We start from the raw sequence: 20617 nt of genomic DNA, 5'->3' as shown, positions 1-20617 counted from the left end.
CCATCTCACTTGTCAAGCACGCGACTATACGCCCCTACTGATGTCAGGTCCCAAACCGTTCATGGCCATTCAGAGCCAGCCTCCCACTCAGTTCTGTCCCGTAGCAATGATGCGGTATTTGCAGCCATGACAAACATAAATACAGTAGAATCATTACACAAACCTCAAACTTCGCTTGTGATTAATAACTCTGACCTCAAATGATTAGACATTACTAAGCTATCTGCTTTACCCCACGTATTTCAGCAGTGGGCGCGCCATGGGATAGACTAGGTATTTTGGTCTGCAGGTTTAATACTGGCGTGTCCGAGTTTACGCCTCGAGGACCCCGACGGCGAAAAATTTCCCTCTTGTCTACTAAAAGTCTCTCCTCAAACCATTCTCTTCTCATTTGTTTGTTGGGACTATCTCTCTCGTATCTTCATAATTTCACCATGACGAGACTTATTCTATCTACTGCGTATGTATCTATCTCACTTCTCTGCAGTTTTCATGGATGCTTACAAAACCCCTCTCGGCAGCAATGTCATGTTGGCGGGCCCCTCCATTATCCGTAAACCCGGCAACAGCAGATCCAACCTCGAACTCGTCAATTCCCTGCGTGACAACATCACCGAAGCTCAGCGCGATTATGCGATCGATGCGCAAGAAACAAACGGCTTCACGAACGGCGACACGGCCAAAGGCAAGCACACAGTCGTCGACCTCTGGACCGAACAAGAAGGCGATGCGCTATACGTTCCTCGCATTAATTGGAATGCCGCTGGCCTCCAAGAGGAACCCAGTCAGTATGAGATCACTGTCAAGTTTTTTGTTCTCCCGGGTATGTCAGTAGCTGCTGGGGAACAACATGTCAAAGAGGCTCTGGACTTGGTCCGGAGAGAACTCGGCATTCAAACCATCGACCTCTTAATTGTATCTTTTCCTGGCATTTCGTTCGAAGGAAACTGCGAATGGGAGGCGGACAAGACCAATGCCCAACAGGGGAACCTTGAAGAGGAGCTTGCGACTTGGAAGGTGTTCGAGGGCCTGCACAAGCAAGGCCTCGTGAAGCGTCTCGCTGTGGCCGAGTTTGGCAGCGAGAAACTTGGCGCTTTCATCAAGCGTGCGAGCGTCCGGCCCGTTATCGACCAGATCAATCTGCGAAACTGCTGCGATGTCCCACCCCCGCTGAAAAAGCTAGCCGACCAAGAAGGCGTGGAATTGCATGTTCACAACGACTGTATCGATATTCTTCCGCACGGCACTCTTCGAGAACTCCTTAGCTACGGGCCGAAGGGCGCAGGTCTTCTTGCCGATCCCGGCAACAGCGGTACGGGTTTGACTGGAGAGATTGTCCCCGAATGGGTAGTGCGATACACGGCATTCGTACAGGATCGAGGCGTCATAGAGAATAAGGGATATTTTGCTGGAGCGGAGCTGGTGGCACCATAGTTGGACAAGTTCCTTGTCGGCCGGGAAAGAGAGGAAAGACAAAGAAAGAGAAAAAGGAAGAGATGATGAACCATTGGGTTTCTGGCATATTGGATCTCCAAGCCACATAAGATGGAATGTAGTAGCATCATTTGTCCATTTGGTTTTTGTTTGGCAAAACAGCGAGCATCAGATACACGGAGTTTAGACACTATGGTAGGGAAATTGGCTGCAAGACGGCTTTTCTGTTTTTCTTTTTGTTTACCCAAGCATGCTTCGTTTGCGGCCTCTCATCCGCACGTCTTCTAGCTTCTTGAGAACAATCTCGGCCTGCTTGAAGGTCTGGCCATAGGCCTCGAGCACCTCTGGAAAGAGGCACTCTGCTCTTGGATGTGTGCTACCAAATGCTCTCTCCAGAACGTAGAGATCAACTGCCCGGTCTTCGTCTGAAATACTTCCACTCGCAAGACCCAGATCGATAATAACCAACCCCCCATGTAAGGAATTACCGTCTTGGGGGTTAGCTGGGGGCTGCAACATCATGTTGCTTGTGGTCAAGTCACCATGGACGATGCCGATTTTGTGCATGTTGCCAATAGCAGTACCGATTTTTCGCATGAGGTCCTTCAGCTCAACATCGCTCTCTATCCCTTCAGTTCTATTTCCGAGCCGCTCATTGATGCTCTTTCGGACAGGGCCTCCGGGTATCCATTCCAGCATCAACCACCCAGCAGATTCGTCCACAGCATACACAGCTGGTACACGGACCCCATCGCGGCGACACTTTGCAAGAATACGAGCTTCTGAAAGGATACGGTGCTTGGTGAGCCGCTGATCAAGAATCGGGTGACGCCAGGGCTTAGGAGGGCGATACTTGAGGGCGCAGGGAATATCGCGTAATAGGTAAGTGGTTTTGTAGAGGCGACCCTCGGCACCTTGGGTGATAAGGATTGGCGGGGTCGACGCGGGGTATTCGAGGATCTTTGGGAGGGGAAACTGGTGCGCTTGCGGCGCGGGGTCAGCCGTCACCGTCGCTGTATTCGTCGCCATGAGTAGGTAGGTTTGTAATATTGTTGAGGGTTCTTGGGAGCTGGAGGACGAGGGTGGTAACAGAGAATGCAGAAACAGGCGATATCAGTGGAGAAAGATCCGATGATTGTGATAAGCTGCAAGACTGGCGCAGGTACATGGCATCGATGAAGTCAGTGGGATGTCAGAACCTTGCCTAAGGGACAAGGGAGAGGAGAGGAGAGAAGAGAAGAGGAATGCATGATTCCATTGGCACCACTTCGCTCACGCCTTCAACGGCCCGAGAACTTTTTACTGGGTGCCAATCTGACAGCGGCTAAAGCCTTCAGTAAGTAACGAATCAAGTTTATTCCAACTTATGACAACAACGTCAACCCAGCCAACTTCTCTTTACCCCTCCATAAACTTGAATCGCCGGGGAACGCATTGTTCAAATACCCAATACATAGGCACTGTACTAGATGTCTTTCATAACTTTCACCTCAACAAATTAATGTCTTTCAGCTCTCTTTCTCCTCCTTAAGCCCTAAACTGATCCACCAAGGTGCTACCCTTCCCCTAACCCTAATTCCAGACCTCGATATCCATGCTTTCATGGGCTTAGGCGCTCTGAGGATCTAAGACACTAGTGTCCTGCGAGAATTGGTCACATCCAACCGATGGTGATACTCAACCTGCAGATGAACCCACTCGGAATGCAATCCATCCGCCAATGCAATGTAAAAACCCGCTGGACGGTTCGGCAGCGCAGCATTAGTTTTTGGATACTGCCAATCTTGAGCAGGTTCGTGGTGCATCCTCTTAAACTATGACATTAACAAGCTGCGATGGCCACGCATCGTTCTTTGAGTACCTAGGTTTTGTGTTAACCTCCATCAGTCAGCATCACCAGATACCGTCTTGACCGTTTCTTCCGCCCGGCACTTCCGCGTATATCATCATCACGGCACCTCACGCTTACCCATACTTATGGGCCATGCAAAGTAGTATCAGTCAGACAATTACAACGCCATCAAGTCGCGCATCCCATCCCACTGGACTGGCCATGACCATGACCATGTGATGACTGACTGACTTGAATACCCTGCCCTGTCTCTATGGGCTATCGTTAGTTGCAGATGCGCCTGCAGGGGGGAGGGGTTCTGCTTGATCCCCAGCCATCTGCACCAAGTGGTCCAGCACGAATATGGAAGCTCGGCTTGTGTATGAGCCTAGAAATTAGGTGCCTCTGTTAGTTATTAGTTAGAGCGCACATAAACGCGCAGGTTCTCCTAGATAGGTTAAGATACAGTATCTACTGTACGGCATGATTGTTGGGGTTGTTGGATCTGGCTACGCTTGCGCTTGTTCTTCCCGTCGTCATCGCTCATGTCCCCTTGCCTTTCACCTGCATATTGTGTGCGCCTCTTCCCCTTCTGTCCCCTTTCTCTCCCACAAACACACAACTCCCCAAGGACCATGCGCGATAGCTTCACCCTCCGCCTCGACTCGCCATCAAGACGCTCTGCTCAACCATGGCCGAGTTCAATCTGCTCCAGTGGACTATTATCCTCATTCTGATCGCTGTCATCCTATCCCTCATCGTCCTAGTCCAGACCATCTCCTCTTACACGGCCGCGTACCAAGCGGCGCCGCTCGAAATTGCAACATTTCTTGACACTGCCGACTTTTCTGTACAGGAGAACGAGAGCTATGATCGTGACGTCGCAAAGGTGCAGCGCCTTGATGATAAGATACGCTTGACACGGCTCCTAAGGGAGATTCAGAAGACGGGTGATGATTTGCGCGAGGATATCAATGGTGTGGTGATCGAGGAGGACACCACCAAGCTAAAGACTTCCGCCAGGCTGCTGTGGGCGTCGAAGCGATCGAGGTTAGAGGATCGGGTTCGTAGACTCGATATGCTACGTATGCGCTTCCTTGTCGTTTATATGGGCGTCGTCGCATCACAAACAAGCACCACTACCCATGAGAAGCTCTCTGCGCCGCCGCCGCCCCCTCTACCTACGGCAAGGGATCTGGAAAAATCACCGGTTTTCAAAACACCAACCCGTCCTTCTCTTCCTAGAGGCTTAATGGAGGGTATCATCAACCGTCCTCCCTTGCGCAGTTTGACCACCCAGGCTCTCGTTAACCACCCGGAGCCCGTGCCAAAACCCAGCCGTAAGGGCTGGGCTGGAGTTGTTCAGGAACTACAAACATCGCCTAAAATGCATCAGCGTCATGCTTCAATTGAGCGCGCAATGTCGAGGTCATATTCCAAGTCGCCGTGATCTTGAAGCATCGGTTTGGTCCTAGACTTCAAGGTTTTCTTTTCGTTTTGGTTTCTGGTTACAGCGACACGGCATAACTCTTACAGGTTGTCAAGTGCGACGATACAGCACGGACATTACACGATCCTCATTACACGGCGTTCTTAGTGCGGCCAGGTGGTCGCCAACATGTTAACAAAACAGCATAGTCCAGCATGACAGCGGACACTCACCACGACCACAGGAGGCATGGTTGAATGAGCAACGATTAACGACGGGTTGGTTTAGCGAAGATGGGGCCTCGGGGGCTTATTTCATGAGGAGTTTGGTTTCTTAGTTTCACTTCACTTCTGTAGATGGGATGATACCCCTTTCCCGCGGCCTTAAGTCGTGGTATTTCCTTAGCACGGTTGCTTTTGTATTATTCTAACACTCTGTTTGTTTTTGGTCTTATGAATCACTATTCGTGATAAAGACCTGCTTCTTCTTTTTTAATTTGCTGCTACTCCTGGAAATTGGCAGGACACAGCTGTCTATCAATGACCCGAGATAGCTTCGGGACCCGTACCATTTCTCTCCCCGACTGTAGCATTGTTAGTTCTAGTTAGACAGGGGATGAATTTATGACTTTGACTTACCGTCAAGCGCCACCAAGAAACGGCTTACACAGTTGTAGCATGCAACCTGTTGGCGTCAGGATGACTTTGATGACTAGAGGGACAAGGGACTGTCTTACCGTGGCTGTGATTTCCACAATTTCTTGTTCGTTGAAATACTCCCGCAGACGATCAAAGGTCTCATCCTTGACCTGAACGTTCCTCGTCATTTCATCCGTGTACAGCAGCACAGCCCATTGCTTCTCTGATAGCTCAGCAGGCCGCTCACCAAGTTCCTCACCCTTGATAGCCTCAAGCCCAGCCTCGGATACACCGCCCTTGACAGCTAGCGGCGCATGGTGTTTCCATTCGTACCAGGCCTTGTTGCACACAGCAATACGTGAAATTGCAAGCTCTCGAATGTCGTCGCTTAAAGAGGTCTTGGTACGAACAGCGCCGAGGAATGAGTTCCAGCCATCAGCAACGTGAGGGGAGTGAAGAAGAGCCAGATCCAGAGACTGGAGAGGTCGAGGGGCGCGGCGCTCTTCTATGCGCTTTACAATGGCGGCATGCTCCTCGGACTTGGTCTCAGGAGGGTTGGATACGTAAGGAACCCGCATGATGGCAGATTATGGTGTAAGTTGATATGGATACAAGAGCGTTTAGAGATAATGTTACGAGAGGGAAACTGCGTGTCTTATAAGTTACGGAGTAAATGAGGTTGAGAAAACAAGTTGTGAGAAAAGTTACGTGAGAGGTATGACATTCGCGTTTGGTTATATGTTCACCCGGGCATGCGCGGGGTCGGGTTTGAATCGCAACTCCCGACTCCACTTCCCGAAAACCGGCGCCGACACACGGAGGTTAATTCCGGCATTTGATGTTTGATGTGTCTAAATTGTGCGGGCATAGAAGCAGCAAGCCTGAAAACTACCGGATAGAATATAAAGAAGTTTTCCATACCGCGATCATGTTCTTTTCAAGTTGGATATAAGGATTGGAGTGTAAGTCGTGGATATTTCAGGCTATTCATTCCGCGTTCTCGATTATGGTGCATTCATGGTAGAAAGGCGGTTCCTCTAAACCTCGGCTACTGAGCTTGGAATTGTTCAGGACTATGAATCGAATTTCTAGAGCTCTAGCACTCTGTTCGAACCTCAATGTGTTGCTGATGAGTATCCAAAGTGACCTGATAAGGAGCATGTACTGAGCTGATGTTTCGACAAAGAATAACTGTGTATGCTCTATTCTTGTTCTCGAATACTCTTTATCTTCTTCACTCATGTTATTAAAGACACTATACAAACAACATGATGGAATATAGCATTCGATTAATCCCGTCTTAAATAAAGAGCATGGGCATTACTCCACTACTGACTACAAGGCTATGCGATCTCAGGTGAGAAGAGACGTTACGAGACAATGGCTGCGTTGAAGTTTGAGACTATATTCAAAGAGATGAACTTACACATCTGTGGCGCATCGTGAATTTGCACAAGAAAGTGAACCACAGTTGCCCACGTCTTTGGGAGGGTTCGTGTTCATCGTCACGAATCACCATCTCGAGATATTGCTAGACTTAGACTTGGTTGCTCCACCAACTCAACTGCGTTTTGGCGGTCTTTCAGCTCTCGAAGTTTGCACCCTCTTAACATACGCAAAGAAGCAAATTAATAAGAGCTTGCAAGAAAGACCGAAGAGACCTGAAGTAAGCACGGACTGTTAACGGCTTGGAGTACTATCCTGCCGTTCACCACAGGCAGGTACCTTAGGTAGCTTGCATCATCAGTCACCCAAGGAACGCGTTGCGGGACATCACGTGACAGGGAGCTCCAGCTTGGATCATTAACGCGACCTCACTTTTTCTCGCGTCGTCGCAACCTCCCGTCATCAGCTCTTTATTCCTTCAGCTTTCCCCTGTTACTCTCGATCACGATTCCATCAGAAACGATGGCCGAGATCAAGATTGACAGCAAGCTCTTCCAGGAGCGCATCTCCCACTTTGTCACTGCCTGGAAGAATGACCTGCGCTCCAAGGATGGCTTGTTCAACGGCGCTCAGTCCCTCATTGTGATGATGGGCAAGGTTGAAGAGATCCCCGAATTTCACAAGAACAATGCGATTCACGTATGCGATCCCACGACGACTCGAAACGAATGCGAGATGCATTCACTAACAATATCTTAGTTCTGGCTTCTTGGATACGAGTTTCCGACGACCCTTATGTTGTTCACCCTGGACACGTTGTACATCCTCACAACAGCGAAGAAAGGTGCGACCGCAGTTCTGCCTGCGCGAAATGACTCACACTAAATCCATTATAGCCAAGCATCTCGAACAGCTGAAAGGGGGCCGATTCCCAATCGAAGTCCTTGTGCGAGGCAAGGATGCCGCCGAAAACGAGAAGCTCTTCATTAAGCTTGCCGATAAGATTAAGGAGGCAGGAGTAAGTCAGTCAAAAAATCATTCTCGTTCAGTCCTAACAAATGCGATCCAGAACAAGGTCGGCACCATTGCCAAAGACACCTCCCGAGGACCCTTCGTCGATGAGTGGAAGAAGCTCTTCAACGACCAGTGCAAGGATGTGACCCAGGTCGACATTTCCGCCGCCCTTTCTACCTACGCCTTTGCCGTAAAGGACGAGAGCGAACTCCGAGCCATGCGAACTGCCTCCAAGGCTTGTGTTGCCTTGATGACCCCCTACTTCCTCGACGAAATGTCCAACATCCTCGATGCCGAAAAGAAAGTCAAACACTCCGCACTCGCCGACAAGGTTGACAAGAAGCTCGACGACAACCAATTCTGGAAGACAGTTGAGCTGCCTAGCAAAGGCAAACTCCCCTCGGACCTCGATCCCGCTCAGCTGGACTGGATTCTGGGACCTTCGATCCAGAGTGGTGGCAAGTACGACCTTCGATTTGCCGGTGAACCCAACGACGAAAACCTCCACGCGAACATCATCATTGCCGCCATGGGGCTTCGATACAAGTCCTACTGTTCTACCATCGCCCGAACTTACCTCGTCGACCCTAACAAGTCTCAGGAGAGCAACTATAAGCTTCTTACTCTCATTCACAACACTATCATCAAGGAGATTCGTGATGGTATGACAGCGAAAGAGGTTTATGGCAGGGCCATCAGCATTATAAAGAGCAAGAAGCCAGATATGGAGAAGCATTTCCTAAAGAACGTTGGTTGGGGTATTGGATTAGAGAACAAGGATCCTACTTTGATTCTCAACGCCAAGAACCAGCGGGTTCTGAAGGACGGCATGACTCTCATCATCAACACCGGGTTCCAAGACATCGAGAACCCGTCCCCCCAGGATAAGAACAGCAAGATCTATGCGCTCGTCCTGACTGACACCATTCGAGTCACTTCGGCAGAGCCCGTGGTGTTCACAGCTGAGGCCCCAACAAGCGCTGATGCCAACTCGTTCTTCTTCAAGGATGATGAAGAAGCAGAGCCTGCCCCTAAGAAGGAGAAGAAGGACTCGCGGGTTGGTGCCGTTGCGACCAAGAACATCACAAGTACAAGACTTCGCTCAGAACGCACAACTCAAGTCGCTAACGACGACCTTGAGAAGAAGCGACGGGAGCATCAGAAGGAACTTGCAGCGAGGAAGCAAAGAGAGGGTCTCGCCAGATTTTCAGAATCCACGAGTGGCCAGAACGGTGGTGAAGTCAAGAAGTTCAAGCGTTTCGAGTCTTACAAGAGAGACAACCAGTTTCCCAGCAAGATCAAGAACCTCGAGGTTGTTGTTGATATCAAGAACAACACAGTCGTTTTGCCTATTATGGGCCGCCCTGTTCCTTTCCACATCAACACTATCAAGAACGCGAGTAAAAGCGACGAGGGTGATTGGGCATTCCTGCGCATCAATTTCCTCTCGCCTGGTCAGGGCGTAGGCCGAAAGGATGACCAGCCCTTCGAAGATGCATCGGCGCACTTCGTCCGAAGTTTGACCTTCCGATCGTCTGATGGTGAGAGATATAATGAAATAGCAACTCAGATCTCTAACATGAAGCGCGATGTGGTTAAGAAGGAGCAGGAAAAGAAGGACATGGAGGATGTCGTCGAGCAGGACAAACTCGTCGAGATACGGAGTAAGTCAAAGCTAAACATGTTTTCGAATCAGTGGATGCTAACCGTTACCCAGACCGACGACCAGCTGTGTTGGACAATGTCTACATCCGTCCAGCTATGGAAGGCAAGCGAGTACCAGGCAAGGTCGAGATTCACCAGAACGGTATTCGATATATCTCACCCCTCAATGCACAACACCGAGTGGATATACTATTTTCCAACGTCAAGCACCTGTTTTTCCAACCTTGTCAGCATGAGTTGATTGTCATCATTCACATTCATCTCAAGGACCCGATCATTGTCGGCAACAAGAAGAAGACGAAGGATGTTCAGTTCTATCGAGAAGCCACAGACATTCAATTCGATGAGACGGGCAACCGCAAGCGAAAGTACCGTTATGGTGACGAGGATGAGTTCGAGGCAGAACAAGAGGAACGACGCCGCAGAGCCGAGCTGGATCGACTGTTCCAAGGCTTTGCTCAGAAGATTGCCGAGGCTGGTCGCAACGAAGGTATCGAGGTCGACATGCCTGTTCGTGACCTTGGTTTCCATGGTGTGCCATTCCGAAGCAATGTCTTTGTGCAACCTACCACGGACTGCCTCATTCAGGTTGTCGAGCCTCCTTTTATGGTCATCACCATTGAGGAAGTTGAGATTGCGCACCTGGAACGTGTTCAGTTCGGCCTGAAGAACTTTGATATGGTCTTTGTCTTCAAGGATTTTACACGACCCCCTTACCACGTCAACACCATCCCCGTCGAGTTCCTCGACCAGGTCAAGGAATGGCTCGACTCCTCCGATATCGCCTACACGGAAGGTCCCCTTAACCTCAACTGGCCAACTATCATGAAGACAGTCACTGCAGACACCCACCAGTTCTTTGCTGATGGTGGTTGGTCTTTCCTGCAAGCTGACTCTGACGATGATGACGGCGAGGGTGAGTCTGAGCAAGAATCGGCCTTTGAGATGGACGAGGATGAATTCGATGAGGAGTCTGAATCTAGTGACGAAGGGTCCGATTTTGGCAGCAATGCAAGCGACGACGATGAAGATGCAGAGCTCGACAGTGACGAAGAGGGTGAGGATTGGGATGAGCTCGAGCGCAAGGCTAAGAAGCGCGATCGCGAGAGTGCCATGGAGGACGAAGACCGAGGAGGCAAGAAGAAGCGCAAGCGCTAAACGGTGACATAATGACTGGGGTTCGGGGTGAGAAGATGATATTTCTTTTTTTGGGCGTGAACTTAGGATTAGGAGACGCTGGTTGGTTGCTTGACCATTTGTACTAAAAACATACAATTTTCCTACTTGGTTTTAACGTTTAGCTACAGGCCCTCGAGTTGCTTCAAGGGGACATGTAGGCTGCAGAACATCATGTCTCAAATAGCTGGTCTGGAGGTAAGGATTTTTTTACAGTTCTTTCGCTCATCGATATCGATATCAATATCGATATGGTCAGGATGGATCAAGGGCAGCTGTATCAGTCACAATAAGATAATTCATGATTTTGAGCGCTTTTACATTGTAATTTCTTGGCGTTAGACGATTGTTGTTCTGTGTCAACCCACGCCTCAGAGACAGCATAACATGCAACCCATTGTTAATGTCAGATCGTGTGATTGGACTCGAGAGTATGTAGATGATTCAATTCATTCTATCCTTATTCCCGAGTCGCAACGCGCCCAAACTCCCTGCCCATATAAAGATAAGTGCGAAGCCAACACAATTCTTGCTCTTCCTCCTTCCCCTTTCCTTATATTTTCTTGTTGAAAAGGACAGGTACCTGCTGGGTGAAGGGCACACGAGGCCGACATAGCACACGTATAAGAAGAGATCAATGTTTTACGATACAAGTCTCCCGAAACCAAAGTAAAGCAACAGTCGGAGAATGCAAAAAGGAGTAGTCGTACAGAAACACGACGAGACGTATAATGGAGAAACATGACAAGCAAACATGATCAAAGGCACTCTCTCAGAATGACATCTACTAGCCTTTGAGTACTGGACAACTCATATCGTTGATGGTGAACGTGGCCTAGGACGGCGCAGATCAGGGAGGGACCAGGAGACCACCTGATGTATTGGGCGGTGATCTGAAAGACGCCGGAGATGGGCTTGTAGGAGCTGCGAGAAGAGCGCGCGAATCGTCGCGAGCTGTCTAAGCTTCACCAGGACGGAGTTCGCGACCCGAAGCGGCGGCAGTGCTAGGACCAGACTTTACACCAGGGGCATTGTTCCACGAGAGATAAGTGTGATCTCCAAGTTTTCTATCATGGACTTAGCATAAAGTCAACGACTGTCAGACTAGGGGACAAACCTGGGGCGGATGAGATGAGTAACTGTAAACACGGTGCCGAGAACAATACAAACACCGCCGACAACAACGTAGGCAATGCCGAGGAAAGGATTGCGTCCTCCAATAACAGTTCGAGTAGAAATGATGACGGACTTGGTGCCCTTGTACTTGAGAGTAGGGAAGCCTATATCGGGGTTAGATATGCTTGCTCAACATGAGGAAACAATGGCTTACGGTAGTCAATCACCAGATCATAGGTCCCAGACCACATAGCCTGAGTGTTGTTGCGCTGGTACAGTTTGCTGAAAGTAGGAAGACCAGCCGTCCGCATCCAGACCTGGAAAGCCTCCCACTCCTTGAGGTTAGGAGGAGGCGTGTCCTTGGTGTATCCATTGGGGTAGCGATCGTGCCAGTTGGGAGGCGGGAGGATGTCAGTGTAGTTGTACGTGGTATTGCCGTAGAGATCTTTGTCGCTGTCCCACGAGATCCCCGTGTTGTTTTGCATGTGGTATACCCACGTGTCATTGCTACTGGCCTTGGGAGGGTTCGACAGCACAGGGCTGGAGAAGGTATCGTTGAACATGGAGTTGGCGATCAGACCGCAGGGATAATAAGGCTTGCCGCCCTCGCCATACAGAGGAGTGCAATCCGAGTTATGAATGTCGTTGTAAGATCGCTTGTGGCCCTTGAGCTGGTCGGTGTCGAAGGAGAGGACATATCGGCGATGGTTCTGGTAGAAGTTGGTAAGGTGGTAGTAGAAGAGAACGGGCGGGCCCATCTCCTCTGGAATGGTGAACTTGAGATGGCATCGAGGGTTCGAGACGCTGACGCCGTTGTCGAGCTTGACGGTGACGTTGCTCTCCTTGGCCCACTGTGCATTCACTGAAGTGTTGGAACTCTTGAATGCGGTGCTGACGGCACTGCCTGGCATACCCCTGAAGCCGCCGCCGTCCTTGCCAAGGGTGGGAGCTTTTTCAATGCAATCGGTGTAGTCGAGTCGGATCTCTTGGACCTAGGCTCGGGCATTAGAATTGGGTTTGGGCGGGTATAGTCTAACGAGACGAATCAAGGGTGTTGTACCTGAGCGCTCGCGTATAGAAGAGCACCGCCGATGGGAGCGAAGATAATGCCGATGGCGAAGAATAGAGGCAGGACAGTCTTTGGTGTGAGGATGGGCCTGTCGCAAGGTATCAGTATCGAGGGGGCGATTGAGTAAACGGGAGGGAGGTTATGACATACTGCCAGGCCTTTAGACGCTGCTGTCGAAAGGCAGTATCTACGAGGCATCAATTAATACGAATTCTCTCCCGCATCGCGCGCATCCCTGAGGCACACTCACTCGCAGGGCGACGGCTCTTCTTCTTGTCCGGCTGCTTCGGACCATCATTCGAATCGATGGAATCAGTGTGGTCGATGCCACGGGGTTGCTCGTCGGCCATTGTATCGTCGTCAGAATTTGCGAATGGTCTGCGATTACTCCTGCGCGACGTGAGGGTGTTTTTTGTCGATACAGAGAGTCGATATGTGAAGGGGGGGAAAAGATGCGACTTATGGATGAAGCTGACGGGGATAGGATGGATGGTTGCAACGGTCGCGCTGTGGCTCGTGAAGCCTTACGTGTGTGTGTTTGAAGAGGTACGTACCTATCGCTCCTTGTTGCCCGCCACCCCGTTCTTCAAATTCCTATGGATCACATCCTAGAGGTCGCAGGAAAATGTCGGCGACTTCACAATTACAGGGCAACGGAGTTTAGCTTGAGGCGACTTCGAAGCAGGCAGGCCCTGAACTAGGTATGGGCTTTCATTTATTTCTTATAATTCTACCAGAAGTTGAAGTCTCTTCGTCTGCTAGTACATGATTTAAAACATACCTACCTAGATACAGTGGGCCGGCAAAAGTCCCGACACATACCCAAAAACAGCCCTAATATTTAAATTATAAATAAAACTATTAATATAATATTATTATATAAAATATAAATTTTTATATAATTTTAAATAGCTAAATAATACTATTATAAGTTAATTTTTCTTAAAATAATTTATTTAATATTATTAATAAAAAATTAAAGTTATATAAAAATATTTAAAATTTATTACTTTTTTAATTTCTTGCTATATATAAGTTAATTAAGCTTTTTATAAATATTTTATAAAAATATTAAAATATAGCTTAAAAAGTTTATTATTAATATTTTATTAAGTTTCTTTTAATTTTAATTTATATATATATAAAAAAGCTTAAATCTTAAAGATTTTTAAATATTACTGGTTTTTATATACTTTTAAAAGTTAAATATTTAATTAATTAAAGTATTTAAATAATAGATTTATATATATTAAGTTTTATAAAGTATTATATTATATATTTATATATATATTATTATAATTATAACTTTAAGTAGTTAATAGATAAGACTTAAAAAGATAGTATTAATTTTAAAAACTTTTATATTTTTAAACTTTAAAATAAATATATTTATAAATATTATATAATTTTTTTAATATTTTTTACTATTAATATAGCTATATATATATTTAATTAATATTTTTATATTTTAATAAATGGCTTATTTAGCTTATTATATATTATATAAAAAAGAGGGGCCAATTTGGCCTTGTGTTGGGACTTTTATCTATACACTATACCTTACTTTTAGTGGCTTATATTATTAAATTAGGAGAATAAAATAATTACTTATATTTAGGTAAAACCCTAATAAGATATTAAAAGTTAAGGGATTTAAATATTAAATTTCCTCTCTTTTAAAAGAAAGATAATATATAAGCTTTTTAATAATTAGAAATCTTATTTATAAGAAAAACTACTATAAATATAACTAAAAAGGAAAGCCTAATATTTATTAAAAATATTTAAAATAATAATTAATTAGATAATTAAGCTTAAATTTAATAATAAGTAGATAAGCTAATATAAGGCCCTAAAGGTTAAATTAAAGAATAAAGATCTATAGGCCTATATTAACCTAATAGCATTTAATAAGCCTATCTTTAAGGTAGTTATATCTATATCCCTTAATATATTAATAGTAAGATAGTAAAGTACTATAGCTATCTATATAGTAATTACTATAAAAGTATTATTTTCCTTAATATAAAAAATAGCTATATAGAAAGTCTATCCTCTTATTATTAAATTAAATAAAAATTATACTAAATATAAAATATAGATTTAATAAATACCTTACCTTATAGAGAAAGATTATTAAATAGTTACTATAATAAAGGTAATATATAAGATATACCTAAAGAATTATAAGGACTTAAAGAGAAAGATATTTATTATTTAAAATTAGGTATTAAATATAATAAATAAAGGGATTATAAGGTATTATTTTTTAGAAAATAATACTTTAATAAAATAAGTTTAATCTCTTTATAATAAGTTCTCTTTAATATAAATAAAGTAAAAATAGAAAGCTTATTAAATATATAAAGAAGTTTTAATAAAACCTTTATATTAAAGATATATAACCTATAAAGAAGTAAGTAATTAGCTTAAGTAATAAAAGACTTTAATTAATAAAGCCTAAAATATAGGCCTATAAGAGGCTAAAGAGGCAGATTAATAGTTTTTTAATCTTATTATAGCTTTAAGGTTAACCCTATTAGAATTATAGATAAATGCCTATAATATTATTTAAATAAATTATATTTAATTTAATATCCTATCTATTAATATAATAATAGTAAATATTTAGTTAGTATTAATATTATAGCTAGATATATAAAGAGTTAAAGTAAGCTATAAAGCTTTTTTAATTAAAAGAGAGAAAGAGGTTAATAAAGACTAAAATACCTTAAAGAAACCTAAATAAAAAAAGTAAAAAAAAAAAAAATATCTTTATTAAAGGCCTAATAAAAATAAGGCTAGAAAATATAAAGCTTATAGATTAAGGTATATCTTATTAAACTGCTTTTATATATTTCTTAAAAAGGCCTATATTAAATTTAAACTAATATAGGCTTTTATTAATTAAATATAAAAAAAGATAGAAAAAAATAAAAAAGATATAGCTAATTAAATTAAGAAGCTAAAATTAAAAGGATTTACCTAACTATATTTAGTTAGCTTTACTTAACTAAATGCAGGCCTAATAGTAGCTAACTATTACCTCTTAAATAAAAGTATATTATTAGATTTAAAAGTAACTATATATATATTTAGGGATATAAAGTAAATAAAAAACCTTAAGGTAATACCTTTTAAAGACTTCTTTTAGTTAGGTATAATATAGATTTTAATTAAAAGATATAATAAAGTATAAATTAAACTTAAATTAAGTAATAGTATATTAAAAATATTATAACTTTATAATATAGCTTTATATATTATATTAGCTATAAACCTAATATTATTTATTAAGTTAAGAAAATAAGGAATTTAATAAAATATAAGCTTAAAAAATAATTATTTATAATATTTAAATAGAAATAAACTTAATAAGGTCTTAAAGATTAAAGGGCAATAAATATTTAAATATAAGCATTTTACTTAAAATTTAAAACTAATATAAGCTAGATTAGCAGTAAATATATTTCCTATCCCTCTAAAATGGCATATATATATAATATAAACTAAAAGAAAGCTATTAAAAGGAAATACCTTAATATAGCACTTAAAGTTAGGCCACTTAAGGCTAGAGGCTTTTTAATATCTAGCTATATCTATAAAAAAAGTATAAATAAAGTTAAAGATTTTAATAAAAATATAGTAAATAACTATAATTAATTATAATATATATAAAGTAATAAAAGCTTATTAATTAATATATTATATTTTTTAAGAGTTAATTTAAGTAATAAATTTAAAAGACTAAATAGCTATTAACTTTTATTTTATATTACTAAAATATATAAATTATAGTTTAATATAAATATTTATAAATAAAGTATTAAGGTTTATTTAAGACTATTATATAACTAATTAGATAATTCTTATTATTCTTTTAGTATTAAAAGGCTTTTTAAATATAATAAAAATATAATACTTTAAGAAAGTAAAGGTAATTAAATATAATAATAAAATTATAATAATCTATTTATAAGTATATATTAAGATAATTTAGTAAGAAATATAATATAAACTATTTACTTTAAATATATAGGCTTAAAATAGTAATATAAAAAAAGTAACTATAGTTATTATTTAAAAAAGTAAGGTAATAAAGGCAGATATAAAAATTTTAAAATACCTCTAGCCTAAATTAATAAAGGCAGCTACTTATCTTTATAACTATATACTATTAGTTTAGAGATAGTATAAGTTACTATATAAAATATTCTACTTAAAGTATATAATTAAGCAGTTAGTAAAACCAGACCTATTATACCTAAAAGTATATAGATATAAAGTATTTATACTTATAAAGGATATATAACTATAATATAATAAATTATATTATTAAATCTCTAGAAGGTAAATTAAATATCTAATAGGATATATATTAAGTAATTTCTATAGGATTTAAAACCTATTAAATAAAAAGGTATTTTTAATATAAGATATTACCTTTAATAAATATTAATACTTTAATAAAAATATAGTAACCCTTTAAAATAACCTAAAGGCTAAAGACCTAATAGTAATTAAAAAATAAATTAAAGAATTAATTTTACTTTAATAAATTTAGCTTAATTTATAGTAAATATATTTAATAAATAAAGAATTAAATAAAATTACTAATAAGTATATAGAATTTAAAAACCTTAAAGTTAATAACTTAATAAAGGCAGGTAAGGAATTAAAACTATATATTTAGTTTAGATTTAAGCTATTATTAATACCTTTAAAATTACCTCTATTAGGTTTCTTTTATATAATAAAAGATAATTTAAAGGTAAAAAGAGGTAATAAGTTAGTAAGTAAAACCCTTATTAAAATATAAATAAGAAATTGCATTTTATTTAATATAGTATTCCTAATAGGAATATTATAGTATAAAATATATATAAATACCTAATAAAAGACTTAAGGTTATAAGAGTTAAAAGAGTTTAATTAGCTTTAAAAACTTATTAAAAGGAAGAAGCTTACTTTAGCCTTTAAATTAATTTAATATAAAAAAGCAAAAGGCCTAAAGAGATAGGATAAGCTCTATATTAAGTAAAAAAAAGGGGCCCTATATTAATATATATTAAAAGCTCCTAAAAAGGCTTTTTAACTTATATATTAATATAAAGAGTTATTTATATTAAGATATAATTTATAAAGTAAAAAAAGCTTATTTAAAAAGCTATAAACTCTCTTAATTATAGATAGAAGTAGCTAAAATTATAGTAAAGGGTTATTAAATACTTAAATATTATTAAATATATATCTATAAGTTAAATAAATATAAAAAATTTCTAAAAATTAAGGTAAAATTAATAATCTAAAGAGATTAATAGATAAAAAATAGCTAAAATATATATATAGCTATATTAATTAAAATATCTTTTAAGGTTTTAATAGTAATTATAATTAGATTTAATTATAAAATATTTTAATATAATATAATTAATATATTTATATAATTAATATTAAATAAAAATATATATATAGAAATACTAATAGGTTATTAAAAACTTAATATAATCTTTAAGCTACTAAAGGTATTATATAGATTCTAAAGGTCCTTTCTCTTATAATAAAAACACTTTAAGAGAGGTCTATTATATATAGGATTTTATTAAGTATTTAGTAAAGACTATTATTAAGTTTAAGGCAATATAGTATTCTTCTTTTATATAAATAACTATATTCTTTATTACCTAAAGGAATAAAAAGAAAAGGTAAAAGATTTTATAAAGAAGTTATAAGAGATATATTATATTAAAGGAAGTAAGACCTTATAATAGTTTTTAGGGATTAAGGTTATAAGAGATAGATTAAACTATTACCTATAGCTTTTTTAAGCTATATATATTAATAAAATATAATAATTACTTTTAGAGCCCTTATTAAAATATAAAGTAGTTATTTTAATAATATAAAAAGAGTTATTACTATATATTAAATTATTAAGTCTAAAAAGTATAAATAGTTATTAATAGAAAGTAGGTATTATTATATATATTATAGTAATAACTTAGCTAGATATTGCCTTTATAGCTAGTTAATTAGTAAGATTTAATTAAAACCTAAAACTATAATATTATAAGGCAATAAATAAAGTATTATAGTATTTTACTTAAATTAAAGATTTAACCTTTTAATTTAAAAGTAATAATAACTTTACTATTAATAGGTTACTTATAGCCTTAAATATAAGTTTTATTAATAACTTAATAGACTATTAAAGCTTATAAGCCTTTATTATATAACTATTTAAAGAAATAATAAGTTAATAAGTAAATAAATAAAATACTATAATAATATTTACTATAAAGGCAGAATTACTTACTTTATTATAGGTAGCTAAAAAGGCTATTTTTATAAGCTAGTTTATATCCTTATTATAAGTTAATCTAAAAGATAAAATCCTTTAATAAGGCCCTATTAAGCTACTAAAGGTAACTATTTAATATAATAACTTATAAACTATTTAATTAATTAAAGAGAAATTAATTAAGCTATATATAAAGCTATAATATATATAAATTTATAACTATTAGCTAAAATAAAAAGTAATAAATAAGATAGTAAATATAATATATACTTTATTAACTTAACTAATAGCTAATAGCCTAATTAAAAATCTAATTAATAAGAAATTCTAAAACTTTCTTAAATAGCTAAGGCTTATTAAAATTATAGTAATTAAATAGTAAATAAAAATTATTTTAAATTAAGTTATATAATAAAATAGATATTTAAAAGATTTAATTTAAATTTATTACTCTTAAAAACTATTAAAATATAAAAAAAATAAAGCTTTAATAAATACTTATTTAATTAATATTAACTATATAATAAAAACTAAAAAACTAAAACCTTTAATTAACTTACTTAAAGGTATAAAAAGGCTTAATAGCGCCTTAATAATAAATAGAAATAGCCTAGCTAAAATAATTAATAAAAATAATATTAATAAAGGTAATTAAAATATTAAAAATAAGATTATTTAAATACTTATTAAGTAAAGTATAAAATACTAGCTTAACTTTAAAAGTAAATAGGAGTTTATTATAAGTTTCTTTACCTTTAATAAAGATATCCTTATAGGTATTTAAGTAAAAGATTACTAAATAAAGGCAGGTTATAATAAAGATATTATAAATATAAAAAGGTATTATAAATATAATTTAAATAAATACTTCCTTAAAAGTAAGTTTAATACTATCTTAAAAATAAATTAGCTAAAAAGTTAGAAATACCTTAATAAAAAATATATAAAAATAAGGCATTAAAGTGCCTAAAGGTTCTAAAAGGATATAATATCTTAAGACTAAATTATAATAACTAAAGTATTATTATTACTAAAGGTAGAGTTATATATACAGTTAGTAATTACTTATTAAACTATACTATAAGACTTAATTATAGTATAGGCCTATTAAACCTAAATAAAATTAAAATCTTTATTAGTAAAATAATTTTAAAGGCATTTAATTATTAAGTAATAAGCCTAAATTGCATTAAAGTACTTATAAAAAACTAATAAAATATTAATAAAAACCTAATAATTAAGGTAGAAAAATATATAAAGAGTTATATTTCTTTTAGTTATTAATATAGAAAATATAATACTTTAGTAAAAGACTAATATAATATTAAAAAAAGAGATTATAGTAAATATTATAAATATAGTAAAAATATAAAATCTTATTAAAAGATTAATTAATTAGTTAAACCTTTAAATTATAGATAAACTCTTAAAGAATATTTATATAAAAGTTAATATAAAATATAGTAATAAAATTATTAAAAATTATAACTAAAGAATTTAAAAATAAGTAAATAAAATATTAATAAAAGCTTACTAAAAACTAATAATTTTAATAAGGT

General features: G+C 38.3%; 6 protein-coding genes across 6 annotated transcripts; 3 read left to right on the top strand and 3 right to left on the bottom strand.

The window, feature by feature from the left end:
• Nucleotides 1–434: 434 nt before the first annotated feature.
• FMAN_07588 (uncharacterized protein) lies at nt 435–1434 on the top strand (the record flags this gene model as incomplete). The annotated part of the gene is made up of 2 exons (XM_041831229.1): nt 435–460; nt 522–1434. The coding sequence occupies 2 exons, from the start codon at nt 435–437 to the stop codon at nt 1432–1434; spliced, it is 939 nt and encodes a 312-aa protein (XP_041681814.1).
• Nucleotides 1435–1674: 240 nt separating this feature from the next.
• FMAN_07587 (uncharacterized protein) lies at nt 1675–2463 on the bottom strand (the record flags this gene model as incomplete). Its single annotated transcript, XM_041831228.1, has 1 exon — nt 1675–2463. The coding sequence occupies one exon, from the start codon at nt 2461–2463 to the stop codon at nt 1675–1677; it is 789 nt and encodes a 262-aa protein (XP_041681813.1).
• Nucleotides 2464–3956: 1493 nt separating this feature from the next.
• On the top strand, nt 3957–4715 carry FMAN_07586 (uncharacterized protein; the record flags this gene model as incomplete). The annotated part of the gene is made up of 1 exon (XM_041831227.1): nt 3957–4715. The coding sequence occupies one exon, from the start codon at nt 3957–3959 to the stop codon at nt 4713–4715; it is 759 nt and encodes a 252-aa protein (XP_041681812.1).
• Nucleotides 4716–5230: 515 nt separating this feature from the next.
• On the bottom strand, nt 5231–5910 carry FMAN_07585 (uncharacterized protein; the record flags this gene model as incomplete). The annotated part of the gene is made up of 3 exons (XM_041831226.1): nt 5231–5277; nt 5333–5378; nt 5431–5910. 3 exons carry the CDS (start codon nt 5908–5910, stop codon nt 5231–5233), a joined length of 573 nt encoding a protein of 190 aa, XP_041681811.1.
• A 1330-nt stretch (nt 5911–7240) lies between these two features.
• FMAN_07584 (putative transcription elongation complex subunit (CDC68)) lies at nt 7241–10555 on the top strand (the record flags this gene model as incomplete). The annotated part of the gene is made up of 5 exons (XM_041831225.1): nt 7241–7417; nt 7478–7562; nt 7615–7736; nt 7788–9396; nt 9450–10555. The coding sequence occupies 5 exons, from the start codon at nt 7241–7243 to the stop codon at nt 10553–10555; spliced, it is 3099 nt and encodes a 1032-aa protein (XP_041681810.1).
• A 976-nt stretch (nt 10556–11531) lies between these two features.
• FMAN_07583 (uncharacterized protein) lies at nt 11532–13108 on the bottom strand (the record flags this gene model as incomplete). The annotated part of the gene is made up of 6 exons (XM_041831224.1): nt 11532–11640; nt 11691–11853; nt 11904–12681; nt 12750–12846; nt 12909–12945; nt 13009–13108. 6 exons carry the CDS (start codon nt 13106–13108, stop codon nt 11532–11534), a joined length of 1284 nt encoding a protein of 427 aa, XP_041681809.1.
• Nucleotides 13109–20617: the final 7509 nt, after the last annotated feature.

This window comes from Fusarium mangiferae (genome assembly GCF_900044065.1).
Source record: "Fusarium mangiferae strain MRC7560 genome assembly, contig: FMAN_scaffold005, whole genome shotgun sequence".
NCBI lineage: Eukaryota > Fungi > Ascomycota > Sordariomycetes > Hypocreales > Nectriaceae > Fusarium > Fusarium mangiferae.
The sequence above is the reverse complement of the archived record's forward strand: the minus strand, read 5'-3'. Positions and strand labels throughout refer to the sequence as shown.